At 38.1% G+C, this 19,396-nt stretch overlaps 1 protein-coding gene across 3 annotated transcripts in view; it reads left to right on the forward strand.

The window, feature by feature from the left end:
* The window catches only part of LOC129377323 (neuronal PAS domain-containing protein 3), a 238,672-nt gene that overhangs the window by 78,342 nt on the left and 140,934 nt on the right, over window positions 1-19,396 (forward strand). For all 3 annotated transcript variants that reach the window (XM_055057195.1, XM_055057196.1, XM_055057198.1), the window contains one exon: window positions 15,512-15,756. In XM_055057195.1, coding sequence (XP_054913170.1) covers window positions 15,512-15,756 — 245 coding nt within the window. The remainder of the gene's footprint in view (window positions 1-15,511; window positions 15,757-19,396) is intronic.

Below are 19,396 nucleotides of genomic sequence, written 5' to 3' on the forward strand. Positions count from 1 at the left end.
TGTGTTTACATAGGCGGCTGTGGGCCAAAAGCCTGATTTCACTTAGAATCAGGTAATAACCGAACTAGGGTTTTTATCTTCAAAGAAGTTACATAGCATGACTATTCAAACCAAGAAAAAAACATGTCCGAAGTCAGAATCTTCCAGAGTGAAGGATCATATAGACCTGCCACTTCCAGCTCTCCTGCTGATAATATTGGAACATCATTTGACAAACTACCTGAACCAACCCTGCAAGTCAGCATTCAAATTGCCCAGAGAGTGATTCTGAATGTTCCACCAGACCAAGAATGATCTAAATTTTCCAATTTTCCAATACCTCCATTTGATTTATGAATTACTAGAGTTCTTCACAATATCCAAATAAGGATACCAAAGTTTAAAAGACTATGAATCAGCAGATGCAGATCTTGAACAACATTGTGTCGTGCATTGAAAGCTGCTGGGTGCGGAGAAAATTGTCCCAGAGTAATCCAATATTCATGTTGAACGTAAAATAATTTAACATGAGGCATACTCATGACTTCAACTGTTTCAAAGTGTTCAGACTGATAAATGATCCCTGGTACATGAGAAATAATCCATAAAGCACAAAATGAAAGTCGATAAGATAATACACGAGTCGACATGCCTTACAGTTTACTGAAGCTTAAATTTGATGTTTGGAGGACATCCTACTGTTTGTGAACTATAATCTAAAAAAAGACTATTTAAATAATGCAAAATTTGTTATAATTAAAGCACATTTACTTATTAATTAATTAAATGTGCTTAGTGTAAAAGTAAGAAAGGATTAGTAACAAGTAAGATTGTGTATTAAAACAGATAAAAAGACGCATATAGAAATAAATGATGGGACCAAAGGAACAGTACAAGGGAGGAGTTGATGTTGGTTGCCAGTGAAGAGAGACTCATTCACTGTCTGCTGGCTGCAGGCCAGAGGAGGAGATGGAGAGTTGTCTGTTTGAAGGTTAAAGGAGGACAAGAGGAGAAAAAAGGGTGAGGGAGGGAAGGAATGATAGAAATCAGAAGTGGTTGCAGAGAAAGGACAGAGAAAAAAAGAAAATAAAGAAAAACCGACTGTGTTAAGAAAAAGAAAAGGAGGAGCACTGATAAAGACATGAAGCAAAAGACGATCTGAAGTAATTTCGTGTCTCCAAGGTGGTAGGAGCTTTTACACCATTAACACTTCCCACTGTGAGAGTGGGTGTGGGCGTGTCTGAGTGTGTGTGCATACGTGCGTCTGTGTGTGTGTGTGTGTCCGCTCCTGCCAACTCTTTAATGGGGGATTGCTGCTAATTTCAGAGCTAATACTGAACTGTTCCACACGGCTGAACCCGGGGAGGTGGAGGAGGAGAACAGAGGAGAAAGAGGAGGACATATGGATCGAGTGAAGGAAGGAAGAAAAGTCCTGGCTGATGAGAGGAAAGAGAAAATATGTAAAAGACATGAGCTACAGCAGAAAAGGACAATTAGTAAGAAAAAAAAACTAAAACAAGAGAAACTGGAGGATGATCAAAATAAAAGATGAACTGAAAAGACATTAAATGATGATTCAAATGTATTATTGTAAATAATTGTAATAATAATTCTAAATCAATAATTCTGAAGACTATGGTCCATTGGACAGTTGAACCTCAGATTCAGAAGTGTTTGCCCAACCAGACTTGGAGATGACCTGTTAGATGGCCTGGAGAGAATTTCTGGGTGCTGCCAAGTTAATGAGGGGATTTGTTGGGTGGCCTTAGGATGGAGTCTCTGCTTTATGCAGATGATGAGGCTCTCCTGGCTTTATCAGACGATGATCTCCAGCAGTTCACAGCAGAGTGGGAACTGAAAATCAGCACCTCCGAATCTAAAGTCTTGAGCCAGAAAAAGGTGAAGGGCCTTCTCTAGGTCAGGAAAAGGATCCTGTCCGAAGTGGCATGGGTGAGGGAGGTCTGGGCGCAGAGGGAGGTCAGGGCGTTATGCTGTTGCCTCAAACTGACTCCAGACTAATGAGAAGGTAAGGATGGATTGTAAATTAAATAACTAAAATTGACAAAAAAAAGATAACTGTGATAAACTGCTGGCACTTTGAATGTAATTCTGTTCTTTGGTCAGCTGATACCATGCCTGGCCTTAGCTAATTGTAAGATAAAGGATATAGATTCTTGTTACGCCCCCAAGGTCTCGGGGTTCAGGGATGGTACCATAAAGTTCTCCAGAGAAAAGGGCATAAAACAAAAGGTAATTTATTACAAAAAGAAGGTTGTGCAGACCAAAGACACAATACAACATAACCCAATTAAAACAAAAGAAAGGGGTTAACAAATTCAAGACTGATTAAGTGCAAATTAAATTATAAAAATGACCAGTCAGTCTAAAGTAACTCAAAAACAACCCCTAAGGGAAAAGAAAAAAAGCACACAAATGGAGCACCAAGCCTCCCAAACACTAGCTTCTAGCTGGTGAAAACAAACTTCAGCAATCAAACTGCTTTAACAGAACAACAAAAAGTTTCAAAACAGCCAAAAGACATAGCAAACAACAAAGGTGAGGAACAGCTGAACAAAACCTCTGCCTACAAGCTGATCCACTGGAGGAATGCTTCAGGAGGAATGTTCCTTTTATAGGAACAGGTGAGGCTCATCAACCATCTGATTGGCTTGCAGTCCTCTGCTGGTCCAATGGGGTGAAGTTCCTACAGCTTCCAGACAGCCAATCAGAAGAGGTGCTGTCACAGCAGAACCTGCATAAAAGAGCCTGCACGTCCTCCAGAGGCCGTAACAATTCTGAAAACCACTCTGTGCTTACTTTGGGAATCTTGTTGGACTTTGTGGTGTTATTAAGAGTTTAAAGTTAAAATCTGAATTCATCTGTCTGAAAACTTTTCGGTAGAATAACCAATGACTCCTGTATGTAGTCGGTGGTAGGTTCGATTCCAGCTTCTCTCCACATGTTGAAAAGTCTTTGGTTGAGACTCTGGAACCCAAGAAGCCCACCAGACAATATGTGAAGGCTGATGGGTTGATGTGAAGAAAATGCTTTGAGTGATTGTACTATGTTTGGTAGACAACCTTTTTATCAATCAATACATAGTCACATCCCTGTACAGGGTTGGAAGATCCCTTCACTTATCATTTGTTTTTATTTTAAAATATTATTGATCTGAAACATGCTTTCTTTCTTGCACAATGACAATAAAAGGGATTCTGATTCTAAATTATTTGTGAGGGGAAACAACTTTAAGGTCGCTAATGTCTTTATGGAAAAAAAATATATATACAAAATTAATAATTTGCAGCCTTTTCTTTCAGTTGCCTTATTGAAATATGAAAAGCCAGCAGCCAGTGATTGATTTCAAAACATCCCTTTTGGCTTTGGATTTATTAATTTGCTTTATTATTTGTATTGGTTTTGTTTCTGTTGGTGGTTTGACATAGAAAAGTATGTCACAAAGCACCGGTACCCTAAAGCCATTAGTTTATATTAATATTCATACTTTGTAATTAATACTCTGAGCTTATATCCATAAAGTTCACATTATTATCCCCATAATATTTATTATCTCATTAGTCAGAGGAGCTTTGGTTAATTGTGCTGTGTGGAACAATAATGAATGTGTGCCTTAAAGTTGGAGATAACTGTTGCCATGAAATTAAATGACAAAATGTCTGGAAGCAAAAATGGATGTTGTAAAAAGTCTGTGAATTATCATATAACTACTTAAATGGTCAGGATATAAAAAAAAATAGAAAAATAAAATTTCCAGGATTTATTTGACTAAATAGGGCCTTCATTAACTCTGCTGGATTTTGACATAGATTTTGAATTGAAGTAAAGTTATATATCTTACAAAAAAATTAAAATATTCATTATAAATGTAAAAACATATCTTTCCACCGGAAAAAGCACTTTAAAAGACATTAAGACATTCAGTTTATAATTCATCATTAGAAATGCATTAAACCTCCACTCCATTTGTTCTATTGATGTGAAAAATAAGCTTACAAATAGAGATAGTTCTACTGTGATGCATCTTGTGAATCTGAACACAGACTAAATCTTCTTTACAGTCATATTAAATTCATTGTGAACGTAAGTGGACTTGCAAAGTAACTATGGGGGAATAATGGAATAGTCCTTCATCATCATCAGTTTTATAAAGAATTGTGTCTGTCAATAGGTTTGTAGGTGAAGAAAAGAATAACGGGTGTTTCTGCCTAAATTAAGTCTACGTAATGGCATCCAGTGATGCCAGAAGAAGACTGACTGGCATTAAATTGTAGATTCCAGTTATCGTACAAGGAAATTTAGGCATGGAACTATAACAGGATGTTTTTTTTGTTTTGTTTTTTTTTTTAAATATGTTAATTGTGTGTATGCATGTGTGCGTGGGTATGTGTATGTCTGTGTCAGTGGTTATTTTTCTGTCCAAATTGTACATTTGCGTGTAGTGGGCCTGTAGGTCTATGAAATTCCTAAAACTGCATTTACACATGAACCTTTGACAGTCATCATTTAAAAACATCAATATGTAAAAATCTATGTTGCACTTTTTTTATTTATGTCACATTTGTCCCATTAGAAATAATAAAAAAAATATGATAAAGATAAAAATTTATGAAATGCTCCTATTTTGTCTTTGTTTCGAGTAGAAAGCACCTGTTTATTTGAGTGTTCAAATTGTCCCTTGTTTCCTTTACTCTACGCTGAAAAGGGTTTGACGGATTTTCTTGTCTTCATTTCGATTTTATTAAGGATTTGCAAAACTGAGGAAATCAGTCTTGCAATTGACATTAAGTAAAACAAGAAACAAGTTCCAAATTAGGTCATTTACAAAAATGGGGCACGAGGGGGAATATGTAGGGCACAGAAGAGAGATTTGTATTTCTAAATGAACAGATGATGCTTTTATTCTGAAAAGAGCAAAGTTCCTTTTTCATTTAGGAGACTAGCCAAACAGCGAATGTCTGAGACACCAGAAGTAAGAAAAGTTGATATTGTTCCAAAACGACCCAAAGTCATACTGAAAGTAATAGTGTTCACATCAGCGTAGTGATATTAATGCTACTATTAATGGTGGACAGATTGGTAGAAGTGATTAACAGCCCACAATTTGTGAACATATTTCAATCAAATCCTCCCTTTCACAGTCTAACTTGAATCTAAGTCAGATTATTGCACATGTATAGTCAATACAAGATGCAGCTCTGTTCTGTTCCCCTCTTAGTCTGAGCCTCACAACCTTACTTCATTTTTGTCCCATTGGGATTTCTTTATTTCATTTGGCTCTTTTCATCAGTAGCTATTTGCCCTTCTTCTTTTCTCTCCTTCTTCGCTGTCGTTTCATACTTCTCTGTACGTAGATTGCTTTTGGCACTCCCCTGATCAGTGATCACACACATATAGTGAATAGTGGTGTCATCACCATGGCAATGTCAGCAGGCGGGCCTTAATGCAAAGTGACACTTGTTCTCTGCCTTCCTTTCCCATCGCTATGGAAGCAATTACCCTCCTTCTGAAGGGCCTTTTGTCTCAGTTTGTGTGTGTGTAAGTGTGTGTGTTCTTGTTCTGGCTGGAGTTGACAGGATGGAACCTTGGCTGTGGGTCATCTGATTGGTTTTATTGAAAGATGTGGCTTAAAAGGAGAAAACAAGGGGGAGAAAAAGTGCATCGCAGAAGGACAGAAGTAAACTGAGGTTAGGAAGAAGTTTTTTTTTTTTTCTCTTTGCAACTCTTGAAACGTTTGTCCTTCATTCCTTTCCCAAATAATACTATTTGCCATTTGTGAAGAAACAAGAAACAAATTCAATTGTAAATTAGTCTGTCAGTCTGTCCATCTGTCTATCTATCGGACCGGATCGGCAGATGCAGCAGTCTAGCAGAAGCCCAGACTTCTCTCTGTCCAGCTAATGGTCCAGCTCCTCCAGGGGAATCCCAGTGTGTTCCCAGAACACCAGAGACGTAGTCTCTCCAGTATGTCCTGGGTTTCTGGGAAGGATGTGTCCTGAACACCTCACCTCAGGAGGCATTATAACCAGATGCACAAGTACTCCTGGTCCCTCCTGGATGGCCGAACTTCTCACTCTACCTCTAAGGGTAAGCCCTGACACCCTGCAGAAGAAACTCACTTCTGCCACTTGTATCAGGGATCCGGTTATTTTGGTCACTAACCAAAGCCCATAACTATAAATGATGGTAGGAATGGAGATGACTGGTCTCCATGCCGTGATAGACTACACCCCGCATCACTCCAGATGACGCACCAATCAATCTCCGTCTCCATTTATCCCTCATTTGTGAACAAGACCCTGAGATACTTAAACTCCTCCACTTGGAGTAGAATCTGGTCCCTGACCCAGAGAAAGCACTATGCCTTTTTCCACTTCAAGACCAAGGCCTCGGCTTTGGAGGCATTGATCTTGATCGCAGTCGCTTCACACTCGGCTGTGAACTGCTCCTACAGAAGCTGCTCCAGAGTTCCAAGGATACACTATGTGATGGACTCTCCACTCCAGAACCCTTGAATGGAATTTACCAGGGAGCCTTAGGAGTTTGATCCCCCTGTGCTTAGAACACACTCTGCAGCCTGCTTTTAAAAAGGGAGACCACAACCCTGGACTGCCAATCCAGGGGGAACCACATTATGTTACATGTTACAGCCTTATTCCTTAGTCCTGTTGAATTAAATTCATCTTTCCTCAAAATTCTGCACACAAATATAAGTCAGGGAGGTACCAAGAACCCTATTGTCACTCTGCCAGAGCTCCACCATTCCTCCATGGAGAGAGGAGAACCTTCCAGAAGGAGAACCATGTCTGCATCTATACATCAGTCAGGCCTTTTTTTCTAATAGCGTGGACAGGCAAAAGCCATTCTTTAAAAAGGCTCATGGCAGTCTGTCTGGAGTTACCCAAAGGGTCCTGAAGGACACTCAAACCCAGAGAAACAAAATGTAAATGCTTGGTGTCATGCTTGGATAAAACCAGGCATCACCATCATGATCACCAGGCCAATACCATTCCTACAAACCTTCACAACCCAACCTGACCATAGTAATCATAACTCATACCTGTTACTGTTACAGAAAATGATTTGTTAAAAAGATTATATAAAAAAATAAAATAAATTTAAAACCGAAAAGCCGAAGAAAAACCCCAAACAATAATCCAGATATAGCACAGACTGTTACCAGACCATTTGAAATTATATTATCTGTGAAAAATATTTGTGACCTGTAGGAACTTTTTTTTTTTTTTTAAGATTCACTATTTTCAAAATAGTGAAACTTTAATCAGCTGTTGTGCTGTTGCTCTGGGAAGGGCAGTACTGGTTTGTCTTCTCCTCTGGCGTGGTACTCACTTCTCACCAGATGGAGAACTTGGGCTCAGGGGAGTTTCTCAATGGACATTGGTCCTGAAGCCTAATTTTCATAAAAAACATTAACTGCGCCACAAGCTACGTCCACAAAATGTCACAAGCCAACATAGGGAATGGTAATGAGTCTTTCCCCCCATGCCACAGCAACATTACTGACCCAGAATTCAATCCACTTTGGTTATTTATATATATGTATGTGTGTGTATATGAATACTTTACTCTTCTTGTTTATTTTATTCCAGAAACAATGCACAACCAACTGAGACAACACTTTATTTGATGGATTATGAATAAGTCTGTCAAGACACTGTCATAAACATGATATAAACATGATACAACACGTGTCATGAACATGAGTAAGTCTTCATGTTCATGAACAGTCATCGGAATGTTGTCATAAAGTGTCATTTGGTAAATCATGACACTTTTAATACAAAGTTGACAATATTCAAAATGTATTTTGAAATACTTTTATAAAAAATGTATGTCAAATTTATGAGTTATAGCAGGCAGAGTACATTTTAGATAATTTAAATTTACAGCTGCAGCAGATTTTCAAATCTCTTGACATCTTTCTGTGTTTTTTTTTAAGCTGGTTGAAAATATACATCTTCTTTTCTCTAGTGCCATTTATATGAGCAATCCATACAGGCGTTAGGTGTGTATGGCAAGCACATGTCACCATCAAAACAGATGAACCCAAGGAAATCATGTTTGGGGTGGCCAGATTTGAAAGTTCGAAAGTAGAAATATAGGAAAGAACTGTTGTGGCGAGAGATGCAAAGTTATATTATGAAATGTATGTGTGTGTATGTGCATGTGCGTTTGTGTGCATGTGCATGCATGCTTGTGACCAGAATGAACACTCTGGACCTGACCCGTTCTTCAACATCTGAACACAAATGAACCCAGTCGTCGGGGCGACAGGCCAGGAGTCACAGCTCCAGACAGATGTTGGCAATCTGAGTGAAGATTGGGGCCGATTAACTGGTTAAACTCTAAAAATAGCAAGCTATACCTTGAAAATGACACACTTAATAGATGTTAATGACAGTTTATACAGCTACCATTTCAAACCATTTTTAAGATGCGGGACCTTCTTCCAAACGTATCATCATTGTCAAGGTTCATAAATAAATCTGCCTAGTAACAGTCTGCTGTCACAAATCATAACCAGTGTGACCTCTGGTTGACCTGGTAGTTAAAGCATAACTTCTGCACTGATCCTACTCGAATGCGACTAAAAGACTAACATACACACACAGGCAGACACAAACACACTTACGGGAACATGCATCTTTTATTTTGGCTGACAAGCTCTTTATAAAGCGCAGACCCACCTCACTGAACTTTATGACTTAATACACAAAAACACACATACACACTCGCCCCACCTGCCACAACAGGTTCTTTAAAACACCATCAAGTCGCCTGGCTGAACTTTACGACAAGGCTTGATTTCATGTTTATAAAACCCAAACGGTGACATACACACAGGCACAAACACAGATCACAGCCACAGTTGCATTTACTTACTCCAACACTACATGATAAATATGTCGCTTTGAGTCAAGGTCAAATACGCCTCCTTGTGTATGGACTCACACACATATTCACAATCCTACACACAGCAGACAGACATGAAGACATATTTGTTGAGCCTCAGTGTAATGCTTTCCAATTTTGTGAACAAATAAATTCCATCTGGCTGCCTGCACGTCGCTTTCCCAACACCCATCATTGCAGGCTTCAGGATCTTTGGTTGTTTTCAGTTTTTTTCTGGGCTTGTCGTTTTGTTCATTTGTTGCTCTGTGATTGCCTTAGTTATTCCCCTGATTAGATCAGTCTCGTTTCTTTATTTGAGTCTATTCTTAGTTATTTCTTAGTTATACTTTCTGTTTAGTTTGTTTTTGTCACAGTTAGATTTGATTTCACAATTTCCTTGTCTGTTTCCTCCTCCTCATTCTTTAGCCATACTTTTTCACTTTCTCTCCCCCACCTGCCGTTTCCCCTCAAACCTGTAACCTGTTAGTTATCAGCCCCACTCCATTGTCCATCATTCACTCTCCCAGTATCAAAATGTCTCTTTCTCTTGTTTTATCCTGTTACTTCTTCATTGCTTGTTTCTGCTTTTGCACCCAGTGTTGCCCTGTTTTTTTGTAAGTCTTGAATTATTATTTCATTAAAATCTCACCTTCAACTTGCCTCTGCTCATCTTCATTTGGATCCAATCAACACAGACACTTTGAGAGAAGAAACTTCTGTAGCTGCCTGTATTGCAGCAAATCCAAAGAGCTCCCTGACTGAAGACACTTTATTGTTGAAAAGCAGTCTCATAAGGAGCTTGATTTATTCTTCACAGCATAATCTCTAGATTTGTAACAGTTAGGAGAAGTAAAGTCTTCTCTGTCCTTTCTTTTAAACAGCTTCACTGTTGACTCTCCAGAATGTTGAACAGGTGTTTGACTTTACCTTGTTTCCTTGAAACCTCTTTGTTTTGTTCATAGTTAGAATAGGATGATTGTTCCGTCATTATGCCACAAAGCGCTCCACCAACTTTCTGTACTCAGCCTCTTGTCCATCTCTTTTAAGCCCAACAACTGCAAAGTCGTGTCAGTATTTCTGCAGGTGTCTGACGTGTACAATATTTCATTTTCATTCACACCTGAAAAATGATTGAAGATGTTTCCATACTTTTCCACACCTGTATAGCCACAATGACCCAGTTAGGGAAAAACACCTTTCAGTGGAGTTTTTCTCTTCAGAAGCTTTTAAGTGGATCAAATTTGACCCATGTTCTACCTTCCTACCATGTGTTATAGTGTTACCAATGGATGTTATGTTTATTCTGTTTTACCACAATATTGTAGTAGCAGAAATGAATTGGATAAAGGAAAAAATGTAGTTGGGTAATTTTATCAATTATTAACTAATGAGTTCTGTTATTTATAAATGAGCTGTTTGAGATGTAGTTATTAATTAGGTGAGCACCAAATGACTGCATAGATGACTTATTTAAGTTTATATTTTTATGTATATCCAGCAGGAAGTTCACAGTGAAGAGCTCGTTGTGCTGTTAGCCTGGTTATGTACCTCTAACTGCAGCTCAGATGAAATGGCCTCTGCTCTGCCCCTTCTCCTGATGATGCTCTTTTACTTTCACTTCCTTCTGGTGTGGGTGGTTGCTGTGGTGATGGCTCTAAGAGCCAGTGCTTTGTAATGAATCAAAAGAGCTAAGCTCTCACTTTCAGTTGCTCCACCTGCTCAGGACAAAACTTTATTTTGATTAGCAGAGCAGCCTTGTGGCCAATCACCTATGAGGATCTGGGATCATACCATTATATGAAAACAGAGAGGGGGGACAGTCAGGTGGAGACTCTGTCTGTCCCCAGAGTGAGTTGTCCATGGTGAGGAGAACCTAACCCACTCATCCATTTAAAATATTACACAAAAAGTAAGAATGGCTGCTTTGGTAACAGAACAAACACATACAATTTGACAAATATACAATCATAAAGTTAAGCTACAATCTGAGTCTATGAGGCTTTGGCGACTTCTTGGATGACAGTTCTGGAGTTGGAAGTTCCACTACAGACAGAAACTTTAAGGCTGACATTGTTAAACTATCATTATGTTTCTCCTCATTCTTACTGTTTGTACCACAGTTACAGACCCAAGTACCACTAACAGGGCTCTGCTGCCACTTGTACCCATGCCGTCCTCACACCCACACACACACACACACACACACACACACACACCCCACAACACACACACACACACACACACCACACACACACACACACACCCCACACACACACACACACACACACACACACACACACACACACACCCCACACACACACACACACACACACACACACACACACACACACACACACACACACACACACACACACACACACACACCGTACACACAGTATATACATACGTAGCTTTTATCAAAGAATGCACTACTCTTACACAAATGTGGCTCCTCTTGTTATTTGTTTTTGAAATAATTTTGTAAACAGAAAACTTTAGCTTCTGACATCCATCATGATAAGTGTTACAGATATAGTAGCATTGCATGAAAAGTACTTGGATGGGTGTCTCAATATTTTGGGTAAAATAATCTGGGATCTTATTTATGTGTTTGTTATTTATTCTTTTGCTGCAAAGTTAAACAACAAATTTAACAGCCGCTAAGAGCAGGTATTCCATAGTTTTTGCCAAGTGGATAAAATTATCAAAGTGAACTTGTTCTGGTTCAAAACAAAATTATAGAATTAGGTCTCAGAAAATGATGTCTTAAATGTATCTTTGGTATAGATGCTAGTGGAAGGACGTAGCTTTGGAGATCTGAGCACAGAGAGGATGGACTTGTTGCTCTGCAGCAGAAGGTTTGAAAGGCAGTGACTGAATAAGAATGAATCTAAGGGAGGACTGTAAGGACTGACGTCCTGGGAGGAGCCTCTCAGATAGGTCATTGGATGAGCAGAGAGGTTGAAATTAGGAACTAAGTGATTTTGACAGTGTGGGAAAGTGGAAGTGACACAGAGACTACAGCGGAAAGGATAATCCATATTTCCTAAAACAGAATCTGGAGAGAGAGGTAAGGAACAGAGTGTGCAGCTTTCTGAACACTCTGCAATGTTCAGTTTTGGATCCTGGATGGACGATTAAAGCAAAGTCATAAATATTACTAATAATTTGGTCATTGTGTTATTTCTGATAAATCTGATATGTTGTACATAAACTTTGAACTCAAATACACACAAGATATGGCAGTTGTGTTTTTTGCACTGACTTCCAAGCCTACTTTTAAGCCCTGGGTTATTTTGAATAGTTTTTTTTTTTTTTTTAGGTTTGATTGTTCTGTCTTTGATTAGAGCAGTCTTGTTTCTGTTTTACTTTATGTTCAGTCCTGCTTAATGTTTCTAGTTACGTTTATTTCTTGTCTCGAGTTATTCCTTGATTCCTAGTTTAATTCTGGTTCTTAGGTCTAGTTATTTTTAGTTAGATTCATTCCCTAGTCTCTCGTGTACTCTCCCTCACCCCTATGCCATTCTCTCTCTCTCTCTCTCTCTCTCTCTCTTTCTCTCTCTCTCCTCAGCCTGCCTTCTGCTCCCTCCCCTCACACATGCAGCCCATTAGCTCATTAGCCCAGGTCTTTGTTCCAGCATTCACCCTCTCAGTATTCAAACAATCAGTATTCACACTCCTGGCAGGTCACTCCTGTTGTGCCCAGTTATTTTCTTTACCTCTGTCCCTTGTCAGCTTAATTCTTGGTTTGGATTTATAGTTTTTGTTCTGCTTTGGCTCCAAGTGGCATTTTGTAGCTTTAATTCTTTTGTAATTTTTCATTAAAACTTCCAATATGATCCATGCTCCCAGCTCATGTCTGCATTTTGCTCCTAAAACTCACACACTATGACATCTACAATAATACAAAGCCACAAACTTCTCCAATGTTGTACCATTGTCTCATGTTTTTGGTAATGACTGATTTTCACAAAACATTCAAGTACTTTGACCGGAAACCTTCAGAACTTCTTTTTATCATTTTTGTCATTAAATGTGAAAGTGGGATGGTCTTAGGAGAAGCAGAGTTACTGTCCTCCACTGTCCTTGGTTCCTGACATGCACTGCCTCAGCCAGCCACCAAAACAATGCTACTGTCTTGTAGGCAAGACTGTTTTGTACTAAGAGAATGTTGAGGTTGACTGTGTCAAAAGCAGCACTGAGATCTAGCCAAACCAGAACAGACACAAGTCCATCACTGAAGTCAAGAGAATATCATTAGTAACTTTCAACAGTGTTTCAGATGAGCTCTGAAACCTGACTAAAGCTCCTCAGACAGGTCATTACTATATAAATGCTCACACACTTGATTGGAAAATATATATATTTTTTAATTTTAGATAGGAAAGGAAGATTAGATATAGATCTGTAATTAAATCAAGAGGTTTCTTAAGTAAAGGTTTAATTGCTACCTTAAAATCTTGTGGCACATGTCCATTTACTGATGATAGAATAATCATTTTTAAAATGGGGGCAGTAATCACAGAGGACACTTTAAATAATTTGGTTGGGACGGAGTCCAATATGCAAGTTAAAGGTTTAGATGAAGCTAATATTTTTGATAACTCAGAAAGCTCAGCTACATTCAAACAGTCCAAACAAGTTCTACAGTTGCATTCAGTTCAACATCATTTACTGAGGATGGAGTAATGATCTACTGCACTTTATTTTATTTGATAGGCAGCATAGCAATACATATACTTTTTTTTCTGTCAAAAGAATAAATATTATGACAGTTTGGGAAAAGAATATGCCCAGTGATGACACAATTGGATACTGTGAGTTCTACCCAGTGATCTGAGAATACCAGTCATGTGGTACTTATGAACGATCCGATTCTTTTGAACGGCTCTTCAGTCTCTCAGGTCTAACTTAGTGAGATCTGTTCTTTGTTTTTTATGACTTTGCTTGTTCATAATGATCTGCACATGCTGCAGTAACTATCATATCAAATAAGCATTCTGAATGGATGCTCATTTCATTGTTGGCTTACATCACATTTTGTGGCAGTAGACATGTACAATGTGCCTGCAATATTTTCTTTTTACTTATTCTGCATTTAAAAAGCTCCTAGATTGTCAGTCAAATGTTTCTAATGTTTCTATTTACTTCCTGTGTTGTCTCGGCTTCCCCTTTATTGCCCCAGTTGGCCCTTGTTTCCCCTGATTACTTTCCCTCTGCATTTAAACCTACCTATGTCTCTTGTTCGCGTCAAAATATAGTCTTAAGTTGTACAAACGACTTCAACTGTTGCTACCAGTGTCAGAACTATTGCTTTTGCTCACCTGTGCTGCCTGAACCTTGCACTCTTTTGGATTTCATTAAAATCACACCACAACCTGAGTTCAGCAAGTCTCCATCCTCACCAACAACAACTGCAAATCGTGACACTGTCGGTATTTTAATTGGTGGAAAGAAACAATCTTGCGAATGGAAATCATTGGGTTTGTTTCAATTTACTGTGTGATTAATTGAGTATAAAACAGACCAGTATAAAACATTTAAAACAGAAATGTGGGCTTAATAAAAAGTGCATTTAATACCTGTTTAAAGGTTGCTAATTCCAAAATGTACTTTTAATTCTTTATACAGAGGATAGGATGTTGATCCTGCAAAGTGCCTTAAAAAATGTATTAAGAAAATCTTGTGTTAAATTAAATGAGTATTATACCCTGCAATATTAGATATAATATTAATAAAATCAAATGAGTATTATACACCCGTAACACTTGCAACTTCTAATCTAACAAAAGAAGTTTGTCAAAAAAAAGCAGCACATCTCATTCTCTCCATTTATTTTTTATGCTCCCTGATATATGAATGGGAAACAATATGAAAATGATATTCTTGGCCAGATGACAGCCATTTTTCATCTCTAGCCCTAAACAAGTCCCCCAACAAGTGTGTGCGCTGTCTCTCCATCTGATCCCCTCGTTCCGTCCCCCTGTTTCTTTTTCTCCAGTAAAAATTAATCACCTGTCTTTCTGTCCGTGTGTATGTGTGTGTGACCAACAGGAAGCCCACAGAGGTTTTTAGCAGCTGATTTATTGCCAGGTTAATTCATAATGGCGTCCTATGATGATGAGCGGCCGCAGGAAAAAGTGTTTGTCACAGTTGTTGTTCAAGGGTGAGAGAGAAAGTAAACAGAGTTATTCTTTGATGTAGAGTGACAGAGTTGAACGTTATTAATAAAATTTTATGAATAAGAAATTCTGGAAAATCGTAAAGCTTGAATGTCATTACTTTGTGTAGCTTTGTTGTAATGAGAAATTCTTTTTAAGTTTTGTATGAAGGAGTCAAAGTTTAAGCAATGTGAAAGAAAGGACTGCTGTGAAAAGTTAGCTTTTAGTTGAATTTAGATTTTAACCTATAATGTCATTCACCCAAATGCAACTAAAATCTGCATTAAAATTGCATCACAGACACATTATTTGATAAAGAACTTAATGCACTAATGTGATTTTATTTTTCTGTGTTGTAGACATTTTTTACTAAATCACATTTGGCATATCATCTTCATAATTAGATTTCTTACATTGCTCTGTGGTTGCTGTGTGTCCAGGCTGCAGGCTCTCCGGAAGGAGAAGTCAAGGGACGCTGCAAGGTCACGGCGAGGGAAAGAGAACTTTGAATTCTATGAATTAGCCAAGATGCTGCCGCTGCCCGGTGCCATCACCAGCCAGCTGGACAAGGCCTCCATCATCCGCCTCACAATCAGCTACCTGAAGATGAGGGACTTTGCCAACCAAGGGGATCCGCCATGGAACCTGCGGATTGAGGGACCCCCACCCAACACCTCAGTGAAAGGTAGGGTCCACACTTTTAGTAATGTCCGGTAATCTGTCCTCTTGAGTTACATATATATATATATATATATATATATATATATATATATATATATATATATTATATTTTTTTTTTTTTTTCCGTGAAAAGTTGTTCAGCGATTGCCGATCACGATCTCTTGTTGCCGATCACCAAAACTGATCACATTTATCTCACTTCGCAGCCAGCGTGTACAGCTGATCTCCTTTTTCCTTCACACTGCGCAAGACTTAAGAGTGCTGCACTGATTGCAGTTTTTCTGGCCAATCACCAATTACCGATAAAAAGCCTGACCTACAGATTTTGATTTTGGCCAATACCAGTTTTTATTTGCCTGAAATATTGCTAAATATAGTAAGTCACTGAGTTGGCAACAGTGGGGTGACTGTTGTTAACTGTGAAAATACAGATATCACCTGATGGGCAGGTCAGTCAGTCAAACCTCTCACTGCAGAGCAGAACAGAACCGTGGCTGATTTTTAGATCTTTGCTTATTTAGCTAAGATCAGTGGATAAGATCGGTTCCACATTAAGGAATCGGCTGATCACTGATCTCCCAAAATTACGAGAATTGGGGAAATAAATCGTCTGGCTGATTTATCTGTGCAACTCTAGTCAGAAGAAATAGTACGAATAAAATTTGTGGCCTGAAATTGGAGATTCGGATCTCATTGCACATATGTATAGTGACAATAAAAGGATTCTGTTCTTTTATTCATGAAGTCACACAAGAAAACTGACAAACTGGAAAATTTAATTTGGATTTTAAAAATATACAAAATATGGTCCATTCTTATGTTTTGGACCTTTTGTGATCATTTTTTATCCCTGTAAGACTTTTTCATATCACTTTTATTGATCCAAATAGCCATTTGCAGTTCTGAAATAAAGACACAGTTGTCCAAATTGTGAGTATCATCCTGCTGTTGCTTTTTTATTTTAGAATTTAAACATTATTTTAACTGCATATGCAGAGGTAGACTAAAATTCAAAGAGATCTGTCCTGTTTGGACTGCACTGCAGTGAGGACAGCCTGTCCAGTAATCACACCAAACCGAGATTCCTGGGAGGAGGAAATAAAGACAATTTTTTTTTTTTCCATTGACCTCTTATGTGTGTCATGCAGTGAAGGTGGTGGATGGTGTGGCACCAGTCATGCCTTTTGCATTTTCAACACATAGCAGGAATATTGTTGGAAGAATATTCTAAACAGCCATCTTTCAATCAGAATGACTTCCATTCATTTTAGTAACTGCATTCATGCCTAACACAGACATTATTCCTTTAGCCTAACCCTTAATTCCTTAATCTCATTTACATCATAACACCACAACTAACTCATAGAGTGCAGTAAAACAGCAAAAACAGTGAGAACCAGGAAAATGTCCACACTTTGCAAAAATGACCAGCTTGTTGATAACTACTGTGAAAGTTGCCCTTTATTATATATAATATATATATATATATATATATATATATATATTATATATATATATATATATATATAATATATATATATATATACATGTTATATATATATATATATATATATATATATATATATATATATATATATATATGTATATATATATATATATATATATATATATATATATATATATATATATATATATACATACACACACATGCATGCACACGCACGCATACATCTTTTCATAAAGCATGTATTTTTGTAGAGAAATCAAAGTAACTTGGTTTCAGATTGAATAACCTTAGCTTACCTTTAACCCAGTTCTTGTGTGTAAGTGTTTGACTGTTTGTCCTCCATGTCATTTTCATTACGGCCTATTTGCTGTTTGTCTTTAAATCAACCTCATTCTTATGAGGCTGAACATATAGGAAGACGTGAAAGGTTTGCTGCATGTGACTGCTTGGCGCTTTAAGCAGCCATCACACAAAACAATGAAACATTGTAGAAACACACACTCACATAGACAGCCAGCCTCTGCCCAAAGTGATTTTCTGTGAAGAGAACATTAAGCTTTGATGAATTTCTGCCTGGAGTACCAGAATATACACAGCTCTTGTGAATCTAAGTGGAATTTGCCTTTGAAATTGGTCCTTTGTGCAACACACTTAGAGTAGAAGTGGGGTATTTGCTTTAAAAAGGGCTTTTGGGCTTTTAGGGATGACCTGTGAATGAAAGCTCAGCATCTGAAGTTTCTGGTATAGAGTGTGGGAATTTAAAGGTGAAATATGTACTAGAACATAATTTCAGACCATGGGTGATAAGATTAGTGTCTGTGTTTGTGATGTGTGTATTATATTTGTGTAGAGGTATTTCCACACACGTGTTCGTCCCATAGATGATCATACACACACTCCTTCTCTAGTACCAGATGGCAGCATTGTTGTCAGTGCTTTGAAGAAGTACATGCATTTTAATGAACACAACTGATAGGCAAATACTAAACTTGTGTGTATGCATGTGTGTGTGTGTGTGTGTGTCTGCTACATGTAGATTGACACAATTTGGACAGATGGTCTAGTTCATGAAGTTGCACTATTTGTGTAAACTTTTGCCTCTGGTTTGCACCTAAGTCTCCATTTCATTCACAGAGCTAATGGCTTGATCCAGATTGGAAAATTGAAACATCAAGTCCAGCAAATGTGAGAAATGTGCATCTGTCTTTACATCAGGTCACAGTTGTCCCTGTTTAGTCCTTAACACACTTCAAACTCGCAGATCCTGGCTTTAGAATGGACGACCCATATTTAGGGTTATGTTGTTGCTTCTAGTGTGCAGCTGCAGCTTACAAAGGCATTTTGATGACTGATCCATTTAACCGAATCACCAGGTTCCAGGGAGAAAATCAAGCATAAATTGATGTTGAAATACATTAGTTATATTTTACTAAACAAATGTGTTGTAGTATAATATCTGAGTGAAAACTCGATGGTTGTGCCTGTGTACTGTTTGTGTCTTTGATTCTATCGGTGTGCTGCCTTCTTCATTGTCGGGATGAATGTGGAATCGGCTGGAGATTCTTCAATTCGATGAGGACAGATGTGATGTAAGCCATTATCTGATGAAAATTTTTACACATTAAATCTGAGTTATACCTCTTGTGCTGAACAAAACAGAAGGAATAGCAGGATTTTACACACAGTTTAAATAATTTATTTCCCAGTTACAGAAATGAGTTACAGAACAGTTATGCTCACACTGGAAGAGATGGTCAATACTACCTTTTGTGATGACCCTGTCCTCTTTTTGTAAACACAGATTTTTTTCAAAATACACAGATTTATTTAACGTAGTCTGAACCTCAAGCCACACTGGTCTTTGGTTCTGGCTGTAATTCCTATAAACACAGAATTCTCAACAATATTGACCTTGTATCTCAATATAGTTTATCTAAATACAGTATGTGGTTACAGCATTAGTGCAGATAATTATTTTTTAAGCATCAAAGATTTAAAATTTGATCTTCCTTTGCTTGAAGGAAGAGCTGGAGGCTTTTGATTTCGGTCTCCAATGTGGCAGCAGAGCGTGGATTACAGTTTGGATCTGAAAATTGGGCCTGGTTGAGGCCAAATGATGTGCTTGATGGTCAGGCCCGGTCAGACTTATGCTGTGTATGTTTAATTACAGTGTATA

The sequence above is a fragment of the Poeciliopsis prolifica genome, unplaced genomic scaffold, assembly GCF_027474105.1.
Source record: "Poeciliopsis prolifica strain line A6 unplaced genomic scaffold, Auburn_PproV2 SCAFFOLD047, whole genome shotgun sequence".
NCBI lineage: Eukaryota > Metazoa > Chordata > Actinopteri > Cyprinodontiformes > Poeciliidae > Poeciliopsis > Poeciliopsis prolifica.